General features: G+C 39.7%; 1 protein-coding gene across 23 annotated transcripts in view; it reads right to left on the bottom strand.

The window, feature by feature from the left end:
• The window catches only part of EPB41L2 (erythrocyte membrane protein band 4.1 like 2), a 215,064-nt gene that overhangs the window by 106,601 nt on the left and 86,559 nt on the right, over positions 1 to 21,904 (bottom strand). For 22 of the 23 annotated variants that reach the window (XM_044924231.2, XM_044924233.2, XM_044924229.2 and 19 more), the window contains exons 2-3: positions 7,615 to 8,078; positions 6,652 to 6,870 (exon numbers count right to left, since the gene is read on the bottom strand). In XM_044924231.2, the coding sequence (XP_044780166.2) occupies positions 6,652 to 6,870; positions 7,615 to 8,064 (669 nt within the window). In that variant the 5' untranslated portion in view covers positions 8,065 to 8,078. The remainder of the gene's footprint in view (positions 1 to 6,651; positions 6,871 to 7,614; positions 8,079 to 21,904) is intronic. The other variant, XM_025294536.3, reaches the window with a different exon arrangement.

The raw sequence follows: 21,904 nt of genomic DNA, 5'->3' as shown, positions 1-21,904 counted from the left end.
ACAAAAATTTGGAACAAATGCACAGACAGCCTTGCGTCAAAATTAATGCATGGCCTAGGCTGCAGAAATAACATTAACTGAAGTCAAGCCATTTCCATATTGTTTTACACTTAAGTAAAATCATTCTCCAAAAATGCACCATTATCCAATACTTATGCTCCAAATATTGTGTGTGAAGCATTTTTTTTTCACGTAGTATTAGCACACACACTCTTTCTTCCAAAGAATACAGACTTCCAAGATAACAGTGTTTGAAAACGACGCTGCCATGCCTCCCTGGGTAGTCTTCACTTTCCTGAGGTTCGAGAATACATTCAGATGGCCCACAGGAAAAAGAATACAGAAGCAATGAGCCAAGAAAGGAGGGGGCAGGAAGTATAAAAAAAAATGCATATGTGGAAAGAAAGAAACTGAAGTCGCTCAGTCGTGTCTGACTCAGTCGTGTCTCATGGGGGTCCATGCAACCCCATGGACCGTAGCTTACCAGGCTCCTCTGTCCATGGGATTTTCCAGGCAAGAATACTAGAGTGGGTTGCCATTTCCTTTTTCAGGGGCTCTTCCCAACCCAGGGATCAAACCTGGGTCTCCTGCATTGCAGGCAGACAATTAACCGTCTGAGCCACCAGGGAAGTCCTGGATATGTGGAGATCTCTCTATTTTAAGCAAATAATCTGAAGCAGATATGATATTAAGACACCAAACAAAAATACCCCCAAGAACTACATTCTTGATTTTAAAAATGTATTCAGTTAATACAGTAACACTGACATTAAATGATATAACAGTGCTGCTTTCGTTAACCAAAGGTACTGACAGATACAAAAACAGGAAACTGTCTAACTTTCCCAATGCTCTAATAACATTGATTAAACTGTATCTATAAAGACTACTATGGTATACATCATAACCAATGCAGTGGATTAAAAAGTCTCCCTTAAATTATTATAGCCATATTCTAAAATCAAGTAGCATTCTTAATTTTGCTAGGTCTTATATATTAACAACTGTAAACCTCGGTCCATTTCTTCTCAGCCCCTTTTCACTCTACTGGTCAGTTTAAATCCTCTTATCCTGACATTTGTGGCCTTGTAGAACCTCATCCTCCTCTACAAGGTTCTTATAAGTTAGGCTGTTCCAACTCAATACTTCCTAAACAGGCCATGCTTTCCTCTACTGCGGCAGGTGCCCTAAGTGAGGACATGAAGGCCATCTTCAGCGGGTGTGCTATAATCTAAAATTCTAGTTGAAAATTAGATGCATGTACATACAGAAAGGAAAAAAGCAAGCAATAGCTATAGGCATCTAAAAAGCCATGAAAGACATAATTATCATCTTTAATGACAGTAAACAACTGGAAACAAATCTAATCTCCCCGGCCAAAGTAAAAGTATTTATTTCCCACAATGTGTTCATTTCCTTAAGTACTTTCGAGTTCATTAATCGTTGCAGTTTCCCACAACATACTTCCCCCCAAGCAGTCCTCAGACACCAATTTCCGGTACAGAGCTACAGAATGAGAGAGAAGCAGCATCAGCACACCACCCCATCCGTCTGAGGTCACTGCTGGAACTGGGGAACAAGAGCATGCTCAAGCCACGTGACAGCTGCCTTCAGGCTCTGCTCCTGAAGAGGAAGTGACAGCAGTGTGATTCAGGATGGGACACATTCTAAGGATACTAAGAACTCACAAGAACCAAGATAGGAAAGAGAACGGGATAAAGCGAAATTAATCAGAAGAGGGAATGCCACTTATAATGCTGGCATGGTTACGACTGTGACACCGATGAACGATGCAGCCTCTGGTCACATATAAAGTTGCTGCCTAGGATTCCAGTCAACTGTCGGTACATAAAATCTGCTACGGGGTCACATCACTGAAGCCTATTCAAATTCCATTTCCTTTGTACTTGACAGGAAGAAAAAAAAGTTTACTCAACATTTATATGCTGTAAGCTTTTTCAGATTTATCTATTGTCCTCAAAAGCTCATTCTTATGATGGTATATTTACTAATTAGTTATTAGCTGAAAAGACAATCTATAAATTAATACAGGCATTGAAATAAAGACTCCTCTACTTCTCTAATCAATTAAGCTGCCCCATAACGGGATGAGAAAATATTAGGAACTGAATGACAAAATACAGTATTTTAAAACTTGTGCACCCAACAAGAGATACCTGAAGGGAATATTAGAGCCCTGAAAACATACTTTTTTTTCTTTTCCCCAAATACTCAATTCAAGAAATTGGGGGTAAAGAAACAGAATAATTCCAAGGGAAAAAACAAAGAATAAAATTTACAAAACAGAAAAGAAACAAACAAAACCAAGCTGTTTCTTTGAAAGAAAAGATTTAAATAGTTAACTCTATATCAAAAATAATCAAGAAAATGCAAATAATGCAAGAAATTAGAAAAGAAATCAAAATCAAAAATACAAGGTAAGAACACTAAGAACAACTTCATAGGTTTGTCAAGTTACATGAAATGGGCAGTTTCCACTAAAAATATGAATTACTACAACTGATTAAACCAGAAATAGACTACTGGAAAACCAAATCAATGATTTAATAAAACAAAAAAACCTCCCAAATCCATTTTTCCCAGAAAAAGGTCACCAGCCCAAAACAGTTTTAAAGGCAAGTTCTACCAAATCTCCAGAGAACGGTTAAATCCCTAATTTATCAAAACTTTTTTTAGAGAATATTAAAGGCAAGCAACTCTAAAAGCTAGTATATAATCCAGATAATAAAATCTGATGAAGACAATTTGATAAAAGAAAGTTTAAAATAATATATGCAAAAAAAACATAGGTTAAAAATACAAAAATCAATGTCAAATGATCACAAGTATCAATGTTAGGAATTCAAAGATAGCTTCACATTAGAAACATTAATATAAATTACATTAAAAGCCCTGGAGAATCCCAGGGACGGCGGAGCCTGGTGGGCTGCCGTCTATGGGGTCGCACAGAGTTGGACACGACTGAAGCGACTTAGCAGCAGCAACAGATTAAAAAAATATGACCCTCTCAGTTGATACAGAAAATACATTAGAAAAGATTCACTACCTAGTCATGTCTTTTACCATCTATTCACGAAACTTTCTAGTTTAATCTTAGAAACTAAGAAAAGAATATCCTGAATCTGAAAAAGAATGTCTATCTTTTTTTTTTTTAATCCTAGAGCAATCCTAGAAAACTACACTTAGAAAAAGATGCTCAGGCTCTTGAGTAAACTGTAGGATTATTTCCATGTTTTCAATTATTTACCAAGCTCTTCCTGTGATGGGCTCAGGCTTGCCCACCCACCTATTAACCACAGGACTTGCTTGGCCAATGAGATATAAGTAGTGTATCTTATATCTATATATATTAAGATATACTACTTCCAGGCAGAAGAGTCAAGGACCACAGTGTGGTTCCACTGTGTTTTCTTTTCCCTCTATTGTGAGAGCATTGTTTCCCATGTAGAGGATACACATTTAGTCTTGATTCAAAAATCAAGAAGACATGGAGCAGAGCCCACACCCAATCCATCAAGGGCATATAACATGAGCAAGAATAAACCATTGTCATTATACATCCAGAAGATCTGGAGGCTATTATTGTAGTATAACCTAGGAAAAGTTGACAGTAATCAAGTAAGTGCTAACTAAAATTTTGAGATATTTCATATCATTATGATAGGTTGAAATTAATCTAATAACAAAAAGTGAAGATGACAATGTGGAAAAATCAAACAGTAGTTGCTGGTTGGAATTTAGACTGGCACAACCATTTTGCCAAACCTAGGAAAACTGAAGAAGTAAAACTACATCATACCGATTCTACTCCTAGGTGTTCTACCTGAATAAACTCTTGCACAAATAAACAAGGAAACATATATAATAATGTTCACTGAAGCACTGATTGCTAAAAATATATAAAAGAGATAGTTCCCCAGCAGGAATGGATAAACTGGGTTAGTCATTCAAAAGAACACTATATAGCAGTTGAAATGAATAAAGTAGATTTACACATGATAAAACAACAAATGCATAGTAACAAAGAGATGGGACACTTTAGCAACATCTTTAGTGTTATTTATTTTTACAATATCTAAAACACATGGCTAAATGATGAATCTGGTTAAAACTTTTATGGTGAATATACAACTATTATTACTATATTTGTGTATTTTTAAATATGTCATGACTTTTTAAAAAGACAGAGAACAAAAATAGATTTAAACCATAAAGCACACTGGTCAATCACAAGGTTTGGTGATATAAAGCACTTCAGAGATGACAGGGGCCTTCTAGACTATCTAAGTGACATTATATTCTAAAGATGAAGTCAATTTCTGGGCCTCAGTTTGACACACAGAGATGGAGTAAATGATTCAAGGTCACAAAACAAGTTATCAACAAGTTCATTCTTAAAATCTAGACTTCCTAACTTCTAGGATAGGTAGGAAAAACGAGGGACATGTGATCAAACAGTGCAGCTGCATCAAGTTCAGAACACCATTCTTTTGTTTTTTATTGTCCCTACCCTTACTCTTGAGACATACTGTATTATTCTCTCTGTGTGAGCTCTAAGGATTTTTAATCGTCTGTTGCTATTCCTTTTCTCAAAACAACTAAAATATGAGAACAACTGTAGCTAAATGAATAAAATAAGTTCTACCTAACACTGGCACCCCACTCCAGTACTCTTGCCTGGAAAATCCCATGGACGGAGGAGCCTGGTAGGCTGTGGTCCATGGGGTCGCTAAGAGTCAGATACGACTGAGTGACTTCGCTTTCACTTTTCACTTTCATGCATTGGAGAAGGCAACCCACTGCAGTGTTCTTGCCTGGAGAATCCCAGGGATGGGGGAGCCTGGTGGGCTGCTGCCTATGCGGTCACACAGAGTCGGACATGACTGAAGTGACTTAGCAGCAGCAGCAGCAACTAATACAAAGGTAAGTAAGGACTATCAAGCACTGATCTTAAGAGTTCAGTGGTCAGGTTCAAAACTTTCACAGTCAAGGTCTGGAATCCTGATTCAATCACTAACTAGCTATGAAATTTAGGTAAGTTACTTAACCTCTTTAAAGTCTTGTATTCCTGATGTGAAGAGCTGACTCATTTGAAAAGACCCTGATGCTGGGAAAGACTGAGGTCAGGAAGAGAAGGAAACGACAGAGGATCAGATACTTGGATGACATCACCGACTCAGTGGGCATGAGTTTAAGTAAACTCCAGGAGTTGGTGATGGACAGGGAGGCCTGGCGGGCTACAGTCCATGGGGTCTCAAAGAGTCGGACACAACTGAGCAACTGAACTGAAGATGGGGAATATCCATAATAGTACCTATCTCATATAGAGTCTTGTCAGTATTACATGAAACAACCCATTTAAAGCTCTTGACATAATTCTTCAACAAACATTAGCTATTAGTATATGCCATAGTAGGCCCTAGTAGCTCAGCTGATAAAGAATCTTCCTGCAACACAGGCAATCCCAGTTCGACTCCTGGGTTAGGAAGATCCCTTGGAGAAGAGAATGGCTATCCACTCCAGTGTTCTTAGGTTTCCCTGGTGGCTCAGATGGTAAAGAATTCACCTACCATGCGGGAGACCTGAATTCGATCCCTGGGTTCAGGAAGATCCCTGGAGGAGACATGCCAACCTACTCCAGTACTCTTGCCTGGAGAATCCCCATGGACAGAAGAGCCCGGCAGGCTACAGTCCATGGGGTCACAAAGAGTTGGACACGACAGAGCAACTAAGCATAACACAGCAAAGTACACATCATGTAAATAAAGTAATTTAGCTATGAAAAGTAACAAACTTTGGATTATCATAAAATTATAGGCATTAAATGCTTTTAAAAAATTACATTGACTTTGGTCAGCATCAGTGCTAATCAAATATATGTTTTGCAAATCAAGAGTGTCTTTTAATTAAATGAGCTAGATTTTAAATCATTACCTGACTCAGGATGAAAACACTTGAGGTTAAACTGCTAAAATTTCATTACCCTGAAATTTCAACCTACTGCAATGTTTCTCAAGTGAAACACTTATGGCCACAGGTAATTTCAAGCTATATAATGCCCTTTCAGAATGGACACCAGCCAATACACATGACCAATACAGCCTGACAGAACATCGGTCCTGCTTATCTTAAAGGGTCAGGAACTACTGTTTCTAATAGAAAAAATGACCCTCTCCTATGTTTTCAGAGAAGGCAATGGCACCCCACTCCAGTACTCTTGCCTGGAAAATCCCATGGATGGAGGAGCCTGGTAGGCTGCAGTCCATGGGGTCGCTAAGAGTCAGACACGACTGAGCGACTTCACTTTCACTTTTCACTTTCATGCATTGGAGAAGGAAATGGCAACCCACTGCAGTGTTCTTGCCTGGAGAATCCCAGGGATGGGGGAGCATGGTGGGCTGCCGTCTATGGAGTCGCACAGAATCGGACACGACTGAAGTGACTTAGCAGCAGCAGCCTGTGTTTTCTTCATTTTTTTTTTTTTTTTTCCTTTTTAATGTTAAATTTTGACAACTAGTTCATAGGAACACAAAACTCTATTCACAGTGCCAGGCCACAAATGAAGGCAGAGAATACTTTTGCTGCCATTCCACACATCAAGACAGCTCTCCACCCAGCACCCTGACTCACCTCCAGGTCACAGCTGTACTCAGAGCCATCCAGGAGGGTCACTTTACACTGGACAGTTTTGGTCTTCTTGGGGGCTTTCAGAGAGGCCTTCTCTGCTCTTAGCTCATTGGTCTGCACTTCCTTTGTCTCCCTTTTTGCTGCTTCATCCATAAATTCTGCTTCCTGTATTTCCTTCACCTTCTCTTCTTCTCTCTCCTTACTTACTTCTTCAACAAGCTGCTGAGAGGGGAAAAAAAGAATTAAATCCATAGTAAAGGTGACCAATTTGCAGAAGATGACACACACTAAAAAGAAAGATCTTTAGTAAGAACTGTGATTTATGGTAAACACTGTGAGCCTGAGATTTTAAAAGATTTTGAAACTTTGTCAGAAAGGGTATTTCACCACATCTCTCCACCAATCCACTGCCAATTTTCTTATTTTGCCACTTTGGCAACATCAGAATTAAATGAGTAAAAGAAACTATGTCCCAACAATGACATTTAAATACCATGTTAAATAATAAAACTCCTAATTATAATTACATAACCATGGCAAAACTTAGGCTTCAATAGGCAACCAAAATGCATACACATACAAATGTACTTCTTCCTACCCCTTAAACACTTAAATAAATCAAAGATACAAAAGCGTGTATTATTTAAGAAGCGAGGTGATCCTTGCCTGAGAGTACTTGTCTAACTCTAAAATGAATAAATATGACTTTTTTATGATCTGCAAATACAGGGGATTTTTTTTTTTTTTTTTGCTTTATTTTGAAAGCTTTAAAAGGAATAACAGGAGAATGTTGTGGTAGACCCTCCAAGATCCATATTCCAGATACAGTAAGCCAAAGCAGTATCTGAATACAAGAAATCTGGAAATGGTTCAAAACAAACCCGTTCTGTTAACCTGGTTATGCCATCAAAGCCTTCACTTCCAGACAATCACTTCTCAAAATGCTTGTGTCTCCTGACTGCTCACCAGAGGTTTCTCTTCCTTGACGTCAACCTTAATCTCCTGTTGTTTTCTCTGAGCTGTTTCTTCAGCATCACCCTTGGCCCGCCTTTCTTCTTCAGGAAGAGATTCCTCCTTGTCTAAAACCTGTTCTTCCACAACAGGTTGGGCAGGCTCTTTTTTATCTCCTCCATCTTTGGCCACTACTAAGGTATAGGACTTTTGTTTCTTAAGCCAAGGGGGTATGAATCGAGAAATCCCCCGGCTCTCAGATGGATCTTTCTCTTTCTTCTGGCGGCGTGGGCTACTTTGGCTTTCAGCTGGAGGAGATGATTGGGAACCTTTTTCCTCCTCTGGATCAGATGTCTGATTCTGCTGATTTTCTGCTACTTCTTTCGGTTTCTCCTTGGTTGCATCTGCTCCTAACTGGTCAGATTCCTTCTTCACTTCAGATGCGGAGCCCACTTCAGTAGTCATGGTCACAGCTTATTCTATAAACAAAACAAAACCACCAAGAGTTATTTTACAAACTCTCCCCATTTTAGTTTGGAGGCAAGGGGCAGGGTAAAGAAGGGTGGGGAGGGGAATGGCAGAAAGATGACAGGGAGAAAATACATTTAAAAAAAAGGTTAAGAAGCATAAGAGAAAATGGAGACTGCTATCCTTAATGTTTAGAAATCTCTATCAGAATCGAAGAACCAAAATAGCATCACAATAGACTTAACTGTGGTTAATTCTACAGTACAGAGAAAACTTCAAATTGTCAAGAGTTCTAGAAAAAGTAGTTATTGTTCAGTTTCATCTAGGTATGAAAAAATAATCCACTCCCCAAATTTTTAGGGAAAATTGCTTTTCTCTATACTTAGTTTTCCTCATTCACAATATTAAAGCTACTGATATTAAGCTACTCATAATGCTAGAAGATCCTGAGACATATTTCATTGCAATTTCACAAATTAAAATCAATATCTAAAGAAATGTTAGGTATAATAAAAATGAATTTTAAGTACTGGGTACCTAATTGTGAGAAAATTAAAATGAACACAAATATCTTTTTTGTTCCAATATTAAACCCCATAATTCACCATCACTATCCCAATGTAAGTTAGTCTTTAAGAAAGGCACTAAAACTATAATCAAAACTCCAAAATTCCATACCACCCAACCTCATACACAATTTTCTTAGTATATGTGATTATAGAAAAATATCTAGGGGTCCCAACTTAAACCAAATAAAGACATCATAGGAGTGAAGGAAATGCATCTAATATTCAATCCTTTTACAACTAATGAAAACAAAACTGAAATTAAATCTAAAAGTAACTCATTGTCTAAAATTTACATAAAGAGGGACTTTCAAAGTATCATAGCACCACTGACATAAAAAAAAAAACAAAAACAGGCAGGCAGGAAAAGATGCTCAACATCATTAATCAAAGAAATGCACACTAAAACCACAATACACCTGTCAGAATGGCTATCTTCAAAAAGAACACAAAAAACGAATGCTGACATGGATGCTGAGAAAAAGGAACTCTCAAACACTGATGCTAGGAATGGAAACTGGTGCGACCACTGTGGAAAACGGTACAGAGGTTTCTCAAAACTCTGAAAGAATTACTGTGTGATTCAGCAATTTCACTTCTGGGTATATATAAGAAAGAAACAAACACACTAATTTGAAAAGATATACACACCCCAACGTTCATAGCAACATTATTTACAATTACCAAGTCATGGAGGCAACCTCCATACCCATCAAGAGAAGGATGGATAAAGATGCAGGGTATATAGACAATGGAATACTCAAGTCACAAAAAAGAATGAAGTTTTTCCATTTGCATCTGGAGGGTACTAGGCTAAATGAAATAAGTCAGACAGAGAAAGATAAATAATGTATGTTATCACTTACATGTCGAATCTAAAAAAATAGATTAGTGAATATAACAAAACAGAAACAGATTCACAGATACAGAGAACAAATTAGTGGTTACCAGTGGTGAGTGTGAAGCGGGGACGGGCAGAATAGGGGTAAGGGATTAAGAAGTACAAACTACAGGGTACAAAATAAATAAGCTACGAGGATATATTATACAACACAGGGAATATAGCCAGTATTTTATAATAACTGTTCATGAAGTATAAACACTAAAAATAGTGAATCACTAAGTTGTACACCTATAACTTGCATAATACTGTACATCAACTATACTTCAATAAAAACATTTTTTAAATTAAAAAACTGGGCAGGGACAGCAGACACAGCGTGCTCTCCTTGCTTGCCCATGATGAAAGCACTCAAAGGCCTGGCGCCCTGACCGATGGAAAACTTCACAGCTATCTTCAAAAGTGGTACAAACTTGAAAAGTTCAAAAACAAAGGACACTGGATTTTTATTGTTTTAAGATTTATTGAAGTATAATTCACATACCATAAAATTCACCCTTTTAAACTATACAGTTAATGATTCTAAGTATATTCAAAACGTTGTACAACCATCACCGTTCTCTAATCCCGGAACATTTTCATCATCCCAAAAAGAAGCCCTGTGTCATTAATAGTTACTCTCCAACCCCCTCTTCCTGCAGCCCATTGAGATCACTAAACTACTTTCACTTTGTATAGATTTGCCTATTTGACATTTCAAATAAATGGAATCATACAATATGTTGCATTTTCACTTAGCATAATGTTTTTAAGGTTCATCCATGTTGTAGTACGTATCAGTACTACACTTTTTTTTTAATTATTCACCTTTTTTGCAAATTATATATCTGAGGAGTCCAATATCCAAAATAAACAAAGAACTCTTTTTTATGTATACATTCATGAGAAATGCTGGGCTGGAGGAAGCACAAGCTGGAATCAAGATTGCCGGAAGAAATATCAATAACCTCAGATATGCACCTTTATGGCAGAAAGTGAAGAACTAAAGAGCCTCTTGATGAAAGTCAAAGAGGAGAGTGAAAAAGTTGGCTTAAAGCTCAACATTCAGAAAATGAAGATCATGGCATCCGGTCCCATCACTTCATAGCAAATAGATGGGGAAACTGTGGAAACAGTGGCTGACTTTATTTTTCTGGGCTCCAAAATCACTGCTGATGGTGACTGCAGCCATGAAATTAAAAGACGGTTACTCCTTGGAAGGAAAGTTATGACCAACCTAGACAGCATATTCAAAAGCAGAGACATTACTTTGTTAACAAAGGTCTGTCTAGTCAAGGCTATGGTTTTTCCAGTGGTCATGTATGGATGTGAGAGTTGGACTATAAAGGAAGCTGAGTGCCAAAGAATTGATGCTTTTGAACTGTGGTGTTGGAGAAGACTCTTGACAGTCCCTTGGACTGCAAGGAGATCCAACCAGTCCATTCTGAAGGAGATCAGCCCTGGGATTTCTTTGAAAGGAATGATGCTAAAGCTGAAACTCCAGTACTTTGGCCACCTCATGCAAAGAGTTGACTCATTGGAAAAGACCCTGATGCTGGGAAACATTGAGGGCAGGAGGAGAAGGGGACAACAGAGGATGAGATGGCTGGATGGCATCACCGACTCAATGGACATGGGTATGGGTGGACGCCAGGAGTTGGTGATGGACAGGGAGGCATGGTGTGCTACAGTTCATGGGGTCGCAAAGAGTCGGACACGACTGAGCGACTGAATTGAACAAAGAACTCTTGCAACTCAACAGTAAAGAACAGAAAATAATTATTTTTTAATGGACAAAAGGCTCTGAGTAGAATTCCTCCAAATAAAAAATGACCAATAAGTACTTGAAATGATTCTGAACATTATTAGTCATTAGGAAATGCAAATCAAAACCACTATTAAATACTACTTCATATCCACTAGTATGGCTATAATCAAAGACAAGAACACATACTGGTGAGGTTGTTAGAAAATTGGAACCCTCAACATTGCTGGAAAGAATGTAAAATGGTACAGCCACTTGGAAATCAGTTTCGCAATTCCTCAAAAAAGTAAACATGAAGCTACTGTATGACTCAGTGATCCCACTCCTGGGTAAACACCCAAAAGAAAAGAAAATATATGTTTACCCCAAAACTTGTAAATGAACTTTTCTAGTAATTCATAACAGTCAAAAAATGGAAACAACCCAAATGCTCACCAACTAATGGATGGATAAACAAAATGTGGTACATCTACACAACAGAATATGAAGCAGTTTTGAAAAGGAATGAAGTACTGATACATGCTTCCCTATGAACATTGAAATCATCATGCTAAGTGAAAGACTGCTGCTGCTGCTAAGTCGCTTCAGTCGTGTCCGACTCTGTGCGACCCCATATACAGCAGCCCACCAGGCAAGAGCAGTCTCCAGGCAAGAGCGCTGGAGTGGGTTGCCATTTCCTTCTCCAATGCATGAAAGTGAAAAGTGAAAGGGAAGTCGCTCAGTTGTGTCTCTTCGCGACCCCATGGACTGCAGCCCACCAGGCTCCTCCGCCCATGGGATTTTCCAGGCAAGAATACTGGAGTGGGGTGCCATTGCCTTCTCCGGCTAAGTGAAAGAAGACAGATACAAACAGCCACTTGTATAAAATTTCCAGAATAGACAAATACTCAGACGAGGAGCAAACTAGTGGTTACAAAGGGCTAAAAGGAGTGGAGAATGGGGAGCAACTGTTGATAGGTACAGGGTTTCTTTCTGGGGTAATGAAAATATTTTGGAATTTGACGTGATAGTTGAACAACCTTGTGAATATACTCAAAACCACTGAATTGTAAACTTTAAAGGGGTGATATCTCAATTAAAAAATAACTTTTAAATTGTTATATACTTCTAATGCTGCTGCTAAGTCGCTTCAGTTGTGTCCGACTCTGTGCAACCCCATAGACAGTAGCCCACCAGGCTCCGCTGTCCCTGGGATTCTCCAGGCAAGAACACTGGAGTGGGCTGCCATTTCCTTCTCCGATGCAGGAAAGTGAAAAGTGAAAGTGAAGTCGCTCAGTCATGTCCGACTCTTAGCAACCCCATGGACTGTAGCCCATCAGGCTCCTCCATCCATGGGATTTTCCAGGCAAGAGTACTGGAGTGGGGTGCCACTGCCTTCTCCATATACTTCTAATAGGCAAGCATAAAAACATTCACTTAGTCAGCCTGTATTTCATGGGCATAGGTCTTCCTGGTGGCTCAATGGTAAAGAATCCGCCTGCTATGCAGAAAACCACCTACAATGCAGGAGATGCAGGTTCAGTCCCTGGGAGGGGAAGATCTCCTGGAGAAGGAAATGGCAACCAACTCTAGTATTCTTGCCTGGAAAATCCCATGGGCAGAGGAGCCTGGCAGGCTACAGCCCACAGTGTTGCAGGAGTCAGACACAATACAGCGACTAAGCCACCAACCACCACCACAACATACCAAGTACCAAGCACATGAATAAAGACTACCTTCAAGGACAGTGGGTTATAGATCAATCAAAAGCACACTGCTCAAAGAGCAAAAGATGAACACTTAACCAGGATTAGGACGAGAGAATTATCAGACAAATCTTTCTGCAAAAATCAACATTTGAGTTGCTTTAAAATAATGCGTCAAAATGGGAAACTTGTGCCAGACATATGCAAGTGTGTAGAGACATGAGAATACTCCTCCCACAGGAAACTCAAACGTACTGAACAGTAACACACTGTAGAAGTGAAGTGGGGGCTTGAGAGTGGAAGGAGGAAGGTGAATTGGTGATGAAGTAGGAGAAACAGGCTGAAGCCAGAACACAAAAGGTTTTGCATGTCATGCTAAGAAAGGTCTGGAGGTGGATTTAAAAGCAATGAGAAGTCACATAAGAATTTCAAGTAGAGGAGTAAAGTAATCAGATTCATATTTGGGATAGCCCAACCTTGTTATAAGTACAGGATGAGAGAAAAGAATGAAACAGAAAGGTATCTAGGAGGCTGATACTATAATCTAAGCATGAGAAGATAATGGTCTACACTATGGCGGAAGCAGTTGGGTATAGGATAAAAAATGAATCTGATGGTCAAGACAAAGATGGAACATGACGTGGCATCTATCTGAAATCAGCAAGTCAATGAGAAGAAAGAGTCCAGGAAAAGTCCTAGGTCATGAGAGACTGAGATGATGTTAGAACCATTCATGGAAATAGGGAACACAAGGAGAAGAAGGTCTGGTTGACGCAAACTTGATTTTCAGTTTATTGTGACTACAAAGTCTGTGGAGGTGTTCAGCTGGCCACTCGACACCCAAGTCTTAAAGGGAGACCACATACACACTAGAGATACAGGTGTGGGAGCTGTCGTCACGTGAGAGATGACTGGAAGCACAAGTGATAGGGACAACACCGAGGGGAAAGTGTAGTTTGAGCTCCGAGGGCTCTGGAGAGAACCCTTCTAACCACTGATATTTAAGGGACAGGTAGAGGGACACAGGTGAGAAGAAACACACGGTAAAACAAGGAAATCAGAGCACAGGAATGTCCTTGAGGGCAATGCTACAGAAGAGGAAATAGTTAGGTAAGTATATTAAATACATGTCCAATCTTACATCTTATTTTTACATGCATGAAGTTCAAAATCATGTCTTCCAGTAAGACTCTTATATGAGTACTTGAACTAGCTCCATATTGCGCAGAAAATCTTTTTTCCTTTTTAAGGTACCATTTTCCAGGTACCAATTAAGTGGAAAATACTATTTACATTGATCATGAAATGAGCAAAGCTGACTTTTGGCAATATTCTCTCATTACATTTGAAGAGCCAAATCAATGCCCTAGTAAAAATTAAAACAAAAATGTCTCATACTTTTCTAAGCCAACCAAGATAATTGGCAGTTCTCTAACTACTTTAGCTGTGAGAAACAATCTGGAGACTGATCAACTAAAGCTGATTTGGGGTCAAAATATTTCAGAAGCAATGAAATATAAAACTAAAGTTTCCACTATTATGCTAAAAGTATTCAGTTCAGTTCAGTCACTCTGTCGTGTCCGACTCTTTGCAACCCCATGCACTGCAGTACGCCAGGCTTCCCTGTCCAACACCAACTCCCAAGCCTTGCCCAAACTCATGTCCATCAAGTCAGTGATGCCATCCAACCATCTCACCCTCTGTCCTCCCCTTCTCCTCCTGCCCTCAATCTTCCCCAGCATCAGGGTCTTTTTCAATGAGTCAGTTCTTCGCATCAGGTGGCCAAAATATTGGAGTTTCAGCTTCAACATCAGTCCTTCCAATGAACACCCAGGACTGATCTCCTTTAGGATGGACTGGTTGGATCTCCTTGCAGTCCAAGGGACTCTCAAGAGTCTTCTCCAACGCCACAGTTCAAAAGCATCAATTCTTTGGCACTCAGCTTTCTTTATATTTTCTTTATATTTAAAAGTGTTACTATTTGCATTTTAATCATAAAATCCATCACTGCTCACCAGGTCAGACATCATGTATATGATTTCTGCTTCTCACAACAGCCCACAGGGTAGGTATTAGCCCCATTGTACAGTAATAAATGGAAGAGTGACTTGTTAAGTTACTTGTTAAGTGACTTGTCTAAGGCCAATGAATGGAGGATGACACAGCTGTGTACACCTATATTTTGTAATGCAGTCACAGCTCCATTGTATATCAAAGACTGAATTAACCAGAGCCAATGACTTAGTCCTCAAAAGAAGATTCACATCAGTCTATCAAAATGACTCCAGAATAACATGAATCTTTTCTGTGATTTGCTATGATTAGCCCAGCATGCATATGTGTGTGTGCTCAGTTGTGTCTGTCTCTTTGCGACCCCATGGAATATAGCCCACCAGGCTCCTCTGTCCACAGGATTTTCCAGGCAAGAACACTGGAGTGGATTGCCATTTCTTTCTCCAGGGGATCTTCCCAACCAAGGAACTGAACCTGCATCCCCTGTGTTGGTAGGCGGATTCAGGTTCTTTACCACTACACCACGTGGGAAGCCCTCACCTCCCCCAAATAAGAAATGTACAGAGGCATTCTCACCACAAAGAAAACCATATCTGAAGGCTACTACCTGGCCATGCAGCCAGCATTGAGCTGATGGATCAAAACCAAAGACAAGGTGCTACTACATACACAAAGAGCACAGATAAGCCACACTGCAACACTAAGCCTCACACAGCAGTCTTCTTCAAGCACAATGTACTCGCAAGACCTGTTTCAAGAATTTCAAAGCTGAGCAGTGTTGCCCATCAAAGGGAAATTACAAGATAAATTACAATAGAAACGGCTAATTGGATTGTAAATATTCAACAATAAGGGTGGATATAATTTATGTAAATAAGTACATTCTTAAAATAGTTTCAAGAGATCGTGTTTAGATCAAACCTAAACACTACCTTCTTTGTTGATAAAAGTTTCTTGAACAAATTACCACCATCAAGAAAACATGATTATAGCACATCCATTCACCATAATTATCATGCCTGTACCGCTCAGAGTTCCAAATGTGGATAAGCTTTTAAATACCACTGCCCACTAAAATGGAAACTCCTGCAATGGAACACAAGCCCTCCACTAAAATGAAAGCCCCCTGAGGGTTGGGATCTTGGGATCTTTCTTTTAATTCACTGCTAAGTTCCCAGCATCTAGACTGGCACATAAGGGACATCAGATAAATATGTACTGAATGAGTGTTGTCTGGACTAATACCTTCATTTTATCTTATCAACAAGGAAACTGAGGCTCAGCAAGACTCAGGCTGAGCCTGAGACTTTGCCTGAGATTACAAAGCCAGGTGGGCAAAGCCAAAACCAAAAAGCACTCAAACTCAAGCAATGCTCATTCCACTAAGCTTTAATTACACATACCTAAAACCCATCATTAATATAGTTACATAACAAACTAAGTAAATACCACCCTACTTATCAGCAACCAAAAAGAACACTGCTGTGAACAGTCAGCCCATTAGACAGGCATGAGCTTTTGACACAATTACCATGCTGGCAAGCTCCATCTGGGTTGATAAAAGCGTTCATTATTTTAACAGCTCCATGAGAAAAAACACACATCATTTAACACAGAACCAAGCAGAAAACTATCATCCACAGAGGAGCAGCACAGGTTAGGTAAAGAGCTGTGTTACATGAAACTACTTTTTTTTTCTGATGTTTAAAAAAGGAGGCAGGCTCCAAGGTGCTGTCATTACCACTGGCCTAAACTATTTACCCTGTAATATTATGCTAACACCGCTAGCAAAACACCAGCCCTTCAACAGAGGACAGCAGTAAGCAAAGCCAAGCACGAAGATACACAATCCAGACACTCCCACAAAGAACTTCAAGCAGAACTTCATGTTCATTATTGGGTCCAGATGTTTCCTTAAAACCTTTGGAGAACCAGCGCTACTCTAAGAGCCCTCACTGTTAATAAAATCCCTGTCCAGGAGGAAGAGGGCAGGAGTTGCTGCCCACTGAACAGCTCCCATCCTCGGCTGAGATCACAAGCAACAGGAGGTCTTTGATTTCTATCGTTATCCCATTCGTTACGGAAGTCAAGATTAACAGAATGGGGAACATGCATTTCTAAACTTGAAAAATGGGGGTACAGGTATGGAAAGAGGCTTTCCTTTGAGACAGGAACAAAATTGTGCAAGAAAGACAATTAAACTTTAAAAATATTGGCAACGTGTACACAGTTCCAATTTGGTCACTTTCCAGTGTGACAAATCCTGTTTTTAATCCATCACTGTGACTGGGCAGAGGATATGGGGAGCCACTTTCTGATATACACAATCACTTTCTTATGTTCATCTCCCCAAATAGCCTGGATCCCAAGAAAAGGTCTTTTAATACACCTACTACCTTCCTTTAATGCACTGAATGTGAGAAAAACAAAACAGCAACCCAAAAAAAGGAATGACCAACCAGTCACCTAACTCTACTTAGGAAGTAATAAGAGCGATGCTTCTCAAATAATTGTCAACATTTTTTTTTTTTAAGGGGAGGAGGGAAGATGAGGAGGAAGAAAGGGAGGAAAAAAGAAAAGTATCTGGAGAGGGAGAAGGAATAACAAAAACGGGTAGGCTGAGAGCCGACTAAAATTAATTCCTCTCCTTTGTAGGTTTATTTTTCTTCTGTGTCAAAAGGTCTAGAAAATACTATATCCCATATCCAAATACATACAACTACATTTCAAAGGGACTATTTGTTAAATTATCTATACAGTGAGAGTAAACAAGAGTTATTTTTTAAATAATTCAATGCTGCCCACCCTAGTTACCTTAATAACACATTACATCGTTTGTTTGGTTTCTTTTAAAGGGATAAAGGGCCCATAAGAGAGACAGAACTATTTCTATAAAGATATAAGTAAACATCTGGTTTAAATTAAACCCACATATACAAAAGATATGAACTGTAGCCCTTTGCTAACTCAAGTCTAGGCAGGATCGGATTACATTCAGAGCATGAATTTCCTCCAGCCCTTCCACTACTTTTTAACAGAACTCAAATTTTGTTCAGCTTTTCTCTCTTTTCCACATGCGTGCCAGTAAAGGCTGGCTCCAGGTCAGGCCACAAGGTAATGGCATTCTGGTGTAGGGTAATCATGGTAGTTCCCCATCCCTTTGCCAGGAAAACATGTAAAAGTCTGTTGGTGGGCTCCTGGGGAAGGATGCCTGTTTCTAGAAAGAGCCACAAGAAGAGAAGGCCCCTCTCCTAAACACTGTGTATGTGATTCCCAGAAATGCTGTTACCATCTTGAATAATCCATGAGGGGGGAAGGCCTGGAGACAAAGTGACATATAGCAGAAGGCACTGCAAAAGTTACAGAGAAGAGGACCAGCCTACTGTGCATGCTACTGGTGACCAGGTCCTGTATTTGAGCTTCCCATTACGTGAGATAATATACTGCCCCTTGTGGTTTAAACAATTAAAGCAGGGGGTACAGTTACTTGCAATCACTATTAGTTTCTGCATATTCTGAGGCAAGCATTAGAAACTAAGCCCTAAGAAACTAGGAATACATATAGTACCAGCTCAGACAATTATTACTCCCCACTGGGTTTTAGAGCCCTCATGCCTAAAAGCCATGGTTGTCCAAATGTTCCCCTTTTTCCAGATGTTCCATTTTTTAAAACCTAGTATTAGAGTTAATGGCCTTCCCTGGTAGCTCAGCTGGTAAAGAATCTGCCTGCAATGCAGGAGACCCCAGTTCGATTCCTAGGTCAGGAAGATCCCCTGGAGAAGGGATAGGCTACCCACTCCAGTATTCTCGGGCTTCCCAGGTGGCTCAGATGGTAAAGAATCTGCCTGCAATGCAGGAGACCTGGGTTCGATCCCTGGGTTGGGAAGATCCCCTGGAGGAGGACATGACAACCCCTCCAGTGTTCTTGCCTGGAGAATCCCTATGGACAGAGGAGCCTGGCAAGTTACAGTCCAAGGGTCATAAAAAGTCAGACACGACTGAGCGACTAAGCACAGCACAGCACATTGGAGTTAATATTAGAGAGATAAGCCATTAATTCATCATTCTATCAACTCTACATAAAAATGAAACAAACTATCTTAGAGTTCAAAATATGATTCCCCTTATTCATACACTGGAGAGGAGGGTATGTGAAAATCAAGGAATTATTCTCCACAATGTCCAAGCCCCAAAACACCTAAGATAAGTGCTAACAATCTGATTTGTTAAAAGCAAGTTTCTGCTGTTCTCATTAAGAATCAAGTCAAGAAAGAAATCTGAGCAAGGCAAAGTCTTTTCCGCAGGCAACTAGGGTCATCCTAGGGACAGCTGCCCTTTCCTGGAGTTCAGTATACCAGAGGCTGTGCATAAATCATTAAGGATCCCAAAGCTACATACCATCATTCTCATAATCAAAATGCACATAAACCTCGTTGTTTGGGGCGCTCCAGCCTCACACCCTCATCAAGGCGATAGAGACATTCAGAACGCTGCTGGCTCCTAGTTAATCAATTATGCACACTGAGTTGTGGGGTCAGAATTATCGATGAACTGTGTTTGCTTCAATTCCTTCTCTCAGGTTGGGCCCTGAATTTTTGTAAAGGCCAGAGCCGGAGTTACATTCTTTGCGTGCGAAACCAACTATAATCTTTGGATACAATAACATGATGGTTTGAAGATCAAGTCTAGGAACTGAAGAGACCGAGTTAGGGTTCCAGCTCTTGTCTCATACTAGCCACGGAACCACAGACAAGTTATTGAGACTCAATGAGTCTCAGTTTCCTCATCAGCAAAACAAAGATATTTATACATACCCACTGGGTGACTCTAAGGGTTAAATCAGATGCTATACATAAAGTGCCTGGCACAAAATAAATTCATAATAAATGCTGGGTCACAGTCATCATAGGGGGATTCTAAAAAAGAAGGGACAATATCTGTATCTTCACTAAGGATATTAATAGTAAGAACAGAAATAACAATAAATAATGATAATATCAGCTATTGGCTGAGCACTCTTCTAGAGATTTTACATGAAGCAATTCCTTTAATACTCACAACCTTTTGGGAGAAACTAAAATGACTTCCATGCTGCAGATGAAGAAGGTAAACGAGGATCAAGAAGGTAAATGAGGATCCACGGCGAGAGGAGAGCCACACAAGCAGTAAGTAAACGGAAGAGCCAGGATCCAAACCCAGGCCATCTGGCTCCAAAGACTTCGGGCAATCCTGCCAGCAATCTCAAACAACTTCACTGTAGTGTAACCAGCATCTAGCACAATCCCTTAAAGTTCATGATTTGTTGAAAAACAAAAATCCATAAACTATTACTACCATTCGGTGGTCTACAATCCAAAGCAACATGTTTTAACAGAGCCCCTGACAAGTTTTACCCATTTTCAGGATGTGGGTTATATCAGCATCTTAGCCCCTTCTTTCAAAGGTTTTCTGAGGACTGTCATAACCTATGTACCAGACATCAGTAACAGAGATGAAAGAAGCCTGCTCTCAGCCTCGCGGGGCACAGAAGTAGCGAAATTAGCAGCAATACATATTTAAACCACTCGCCATTAATTCAGAACGTTTGGTAATTTAAATTCAGAAATCACAACCAGTTTGAAAAGCTGACCGTGGTTTTCTTTACAACCACCGTAGTCATCTCTTCAGGAAGTCACACGTGGGAAATCTTGGTTAGAGACTCGTAAAACACAAACAGGTATCACGCTTTTCAAAGAGCACTTAATTCTCATTCTCAATTGTATTTGCTAGAAATATATTTGCTCTCTAGCAAAATTTAAGTAATTTGAATACAAAGCCTAGTAAAATAGCCCTGGTTATAAATTTCTTCAACATCAAAACTCCAAAACAGGGAGTTTAAGGGAGACTGGACACAGGTATATGTATGGCTGAGTCCCTTTGCTGTTCATCTGAATCTATCACAACATTGTTAACAGCCTATACCCCAATACAAAATAAATAGTTAAAGAAAAAACTTCCAAAATAAATTGTCAGCTGGGCTGACAACCGTCCAATAGGGAAGTGACTGAAGGATGAGTAAAGAGTTAAGAGGAAAAAAAAATACAAAGGACCCATGAAATGTATGAACCTGTGAAAAGATGCTTACCACACACTCATAGTAAAATAAATACAGGCTAAAAATTTAGCATGGAAAAATCCAAAAGCTTAATCATGTAATCACTGAGCAAGATTATGGGAACAGAGGCCATTCTCAGATAATTGCCAGTAAAGAGTAAATTGGGGCAGATCCAATGGGAGTCAGTTTGCCAACAGCTATCGAAGTTCCAAATGCGTACACATTCTACACCAGTTACTCTGCTTGTGGGGATGTATCCTACAGATACATCTGAATATGTACAACACTCAGGCACTGATGATTCCCTATAACACTGCCTGTAACAGAACCAGATCAATGTCCATCAATAGGTGATACTATGCGACCTTCATACAACAGAATACTATGCAGCTATAAAGAAAAAGAGGAAGGTTTCCCCCTATTACAGAAATATCTCCCAGTTACACAAGTCCAAAAAGTAAGATTCAGACAGCACATTAGACATGCTGCACCTTGTGTGCTGAAAGTAATGTGTGCGGGAGGTATAAGTATGTGAATCCACATGCACATATCTGCCTATATAAGCATAAGGAAAAGAGCAGTGATTATGGGGAATGGATGACGACCGAGTAGATGAGGTGCAGAGATGCAGATATGGAGACAAAGACACCACTGAGTGGACGTTTGCAAACTGAAGACTTAAATACTTTATTAAAGGAGGACAATACTTATGCATTAAAATATCGTATGCATTAAGTGAACCCAGCACAATGGGTCGGCTTTCTTGGAGACAACCTGAATGCCACACTGCCACAAGTGACGATGTCACCTTGACCTCTCACATAGCTCTGGCCT

This window comes from Bubalus bubalis, chromosome 10 (genome assembly GCF_019923935.1).
Source record: "Bubalus bubalis isolate 160015118507 breed Murrah chromosome 10, NDDB_SH_1, whole genome shotgun sequence".
NCBI classification, from domain to species: Eukaryota; Metazoa; Chordata; class Mammalia; order Artiodactyla; family Bovidae; genus Bubalus; species Bubalus bubalis.
This window is presented reverse-complemented; position numbering and strand designations above follow the sequence as displayed.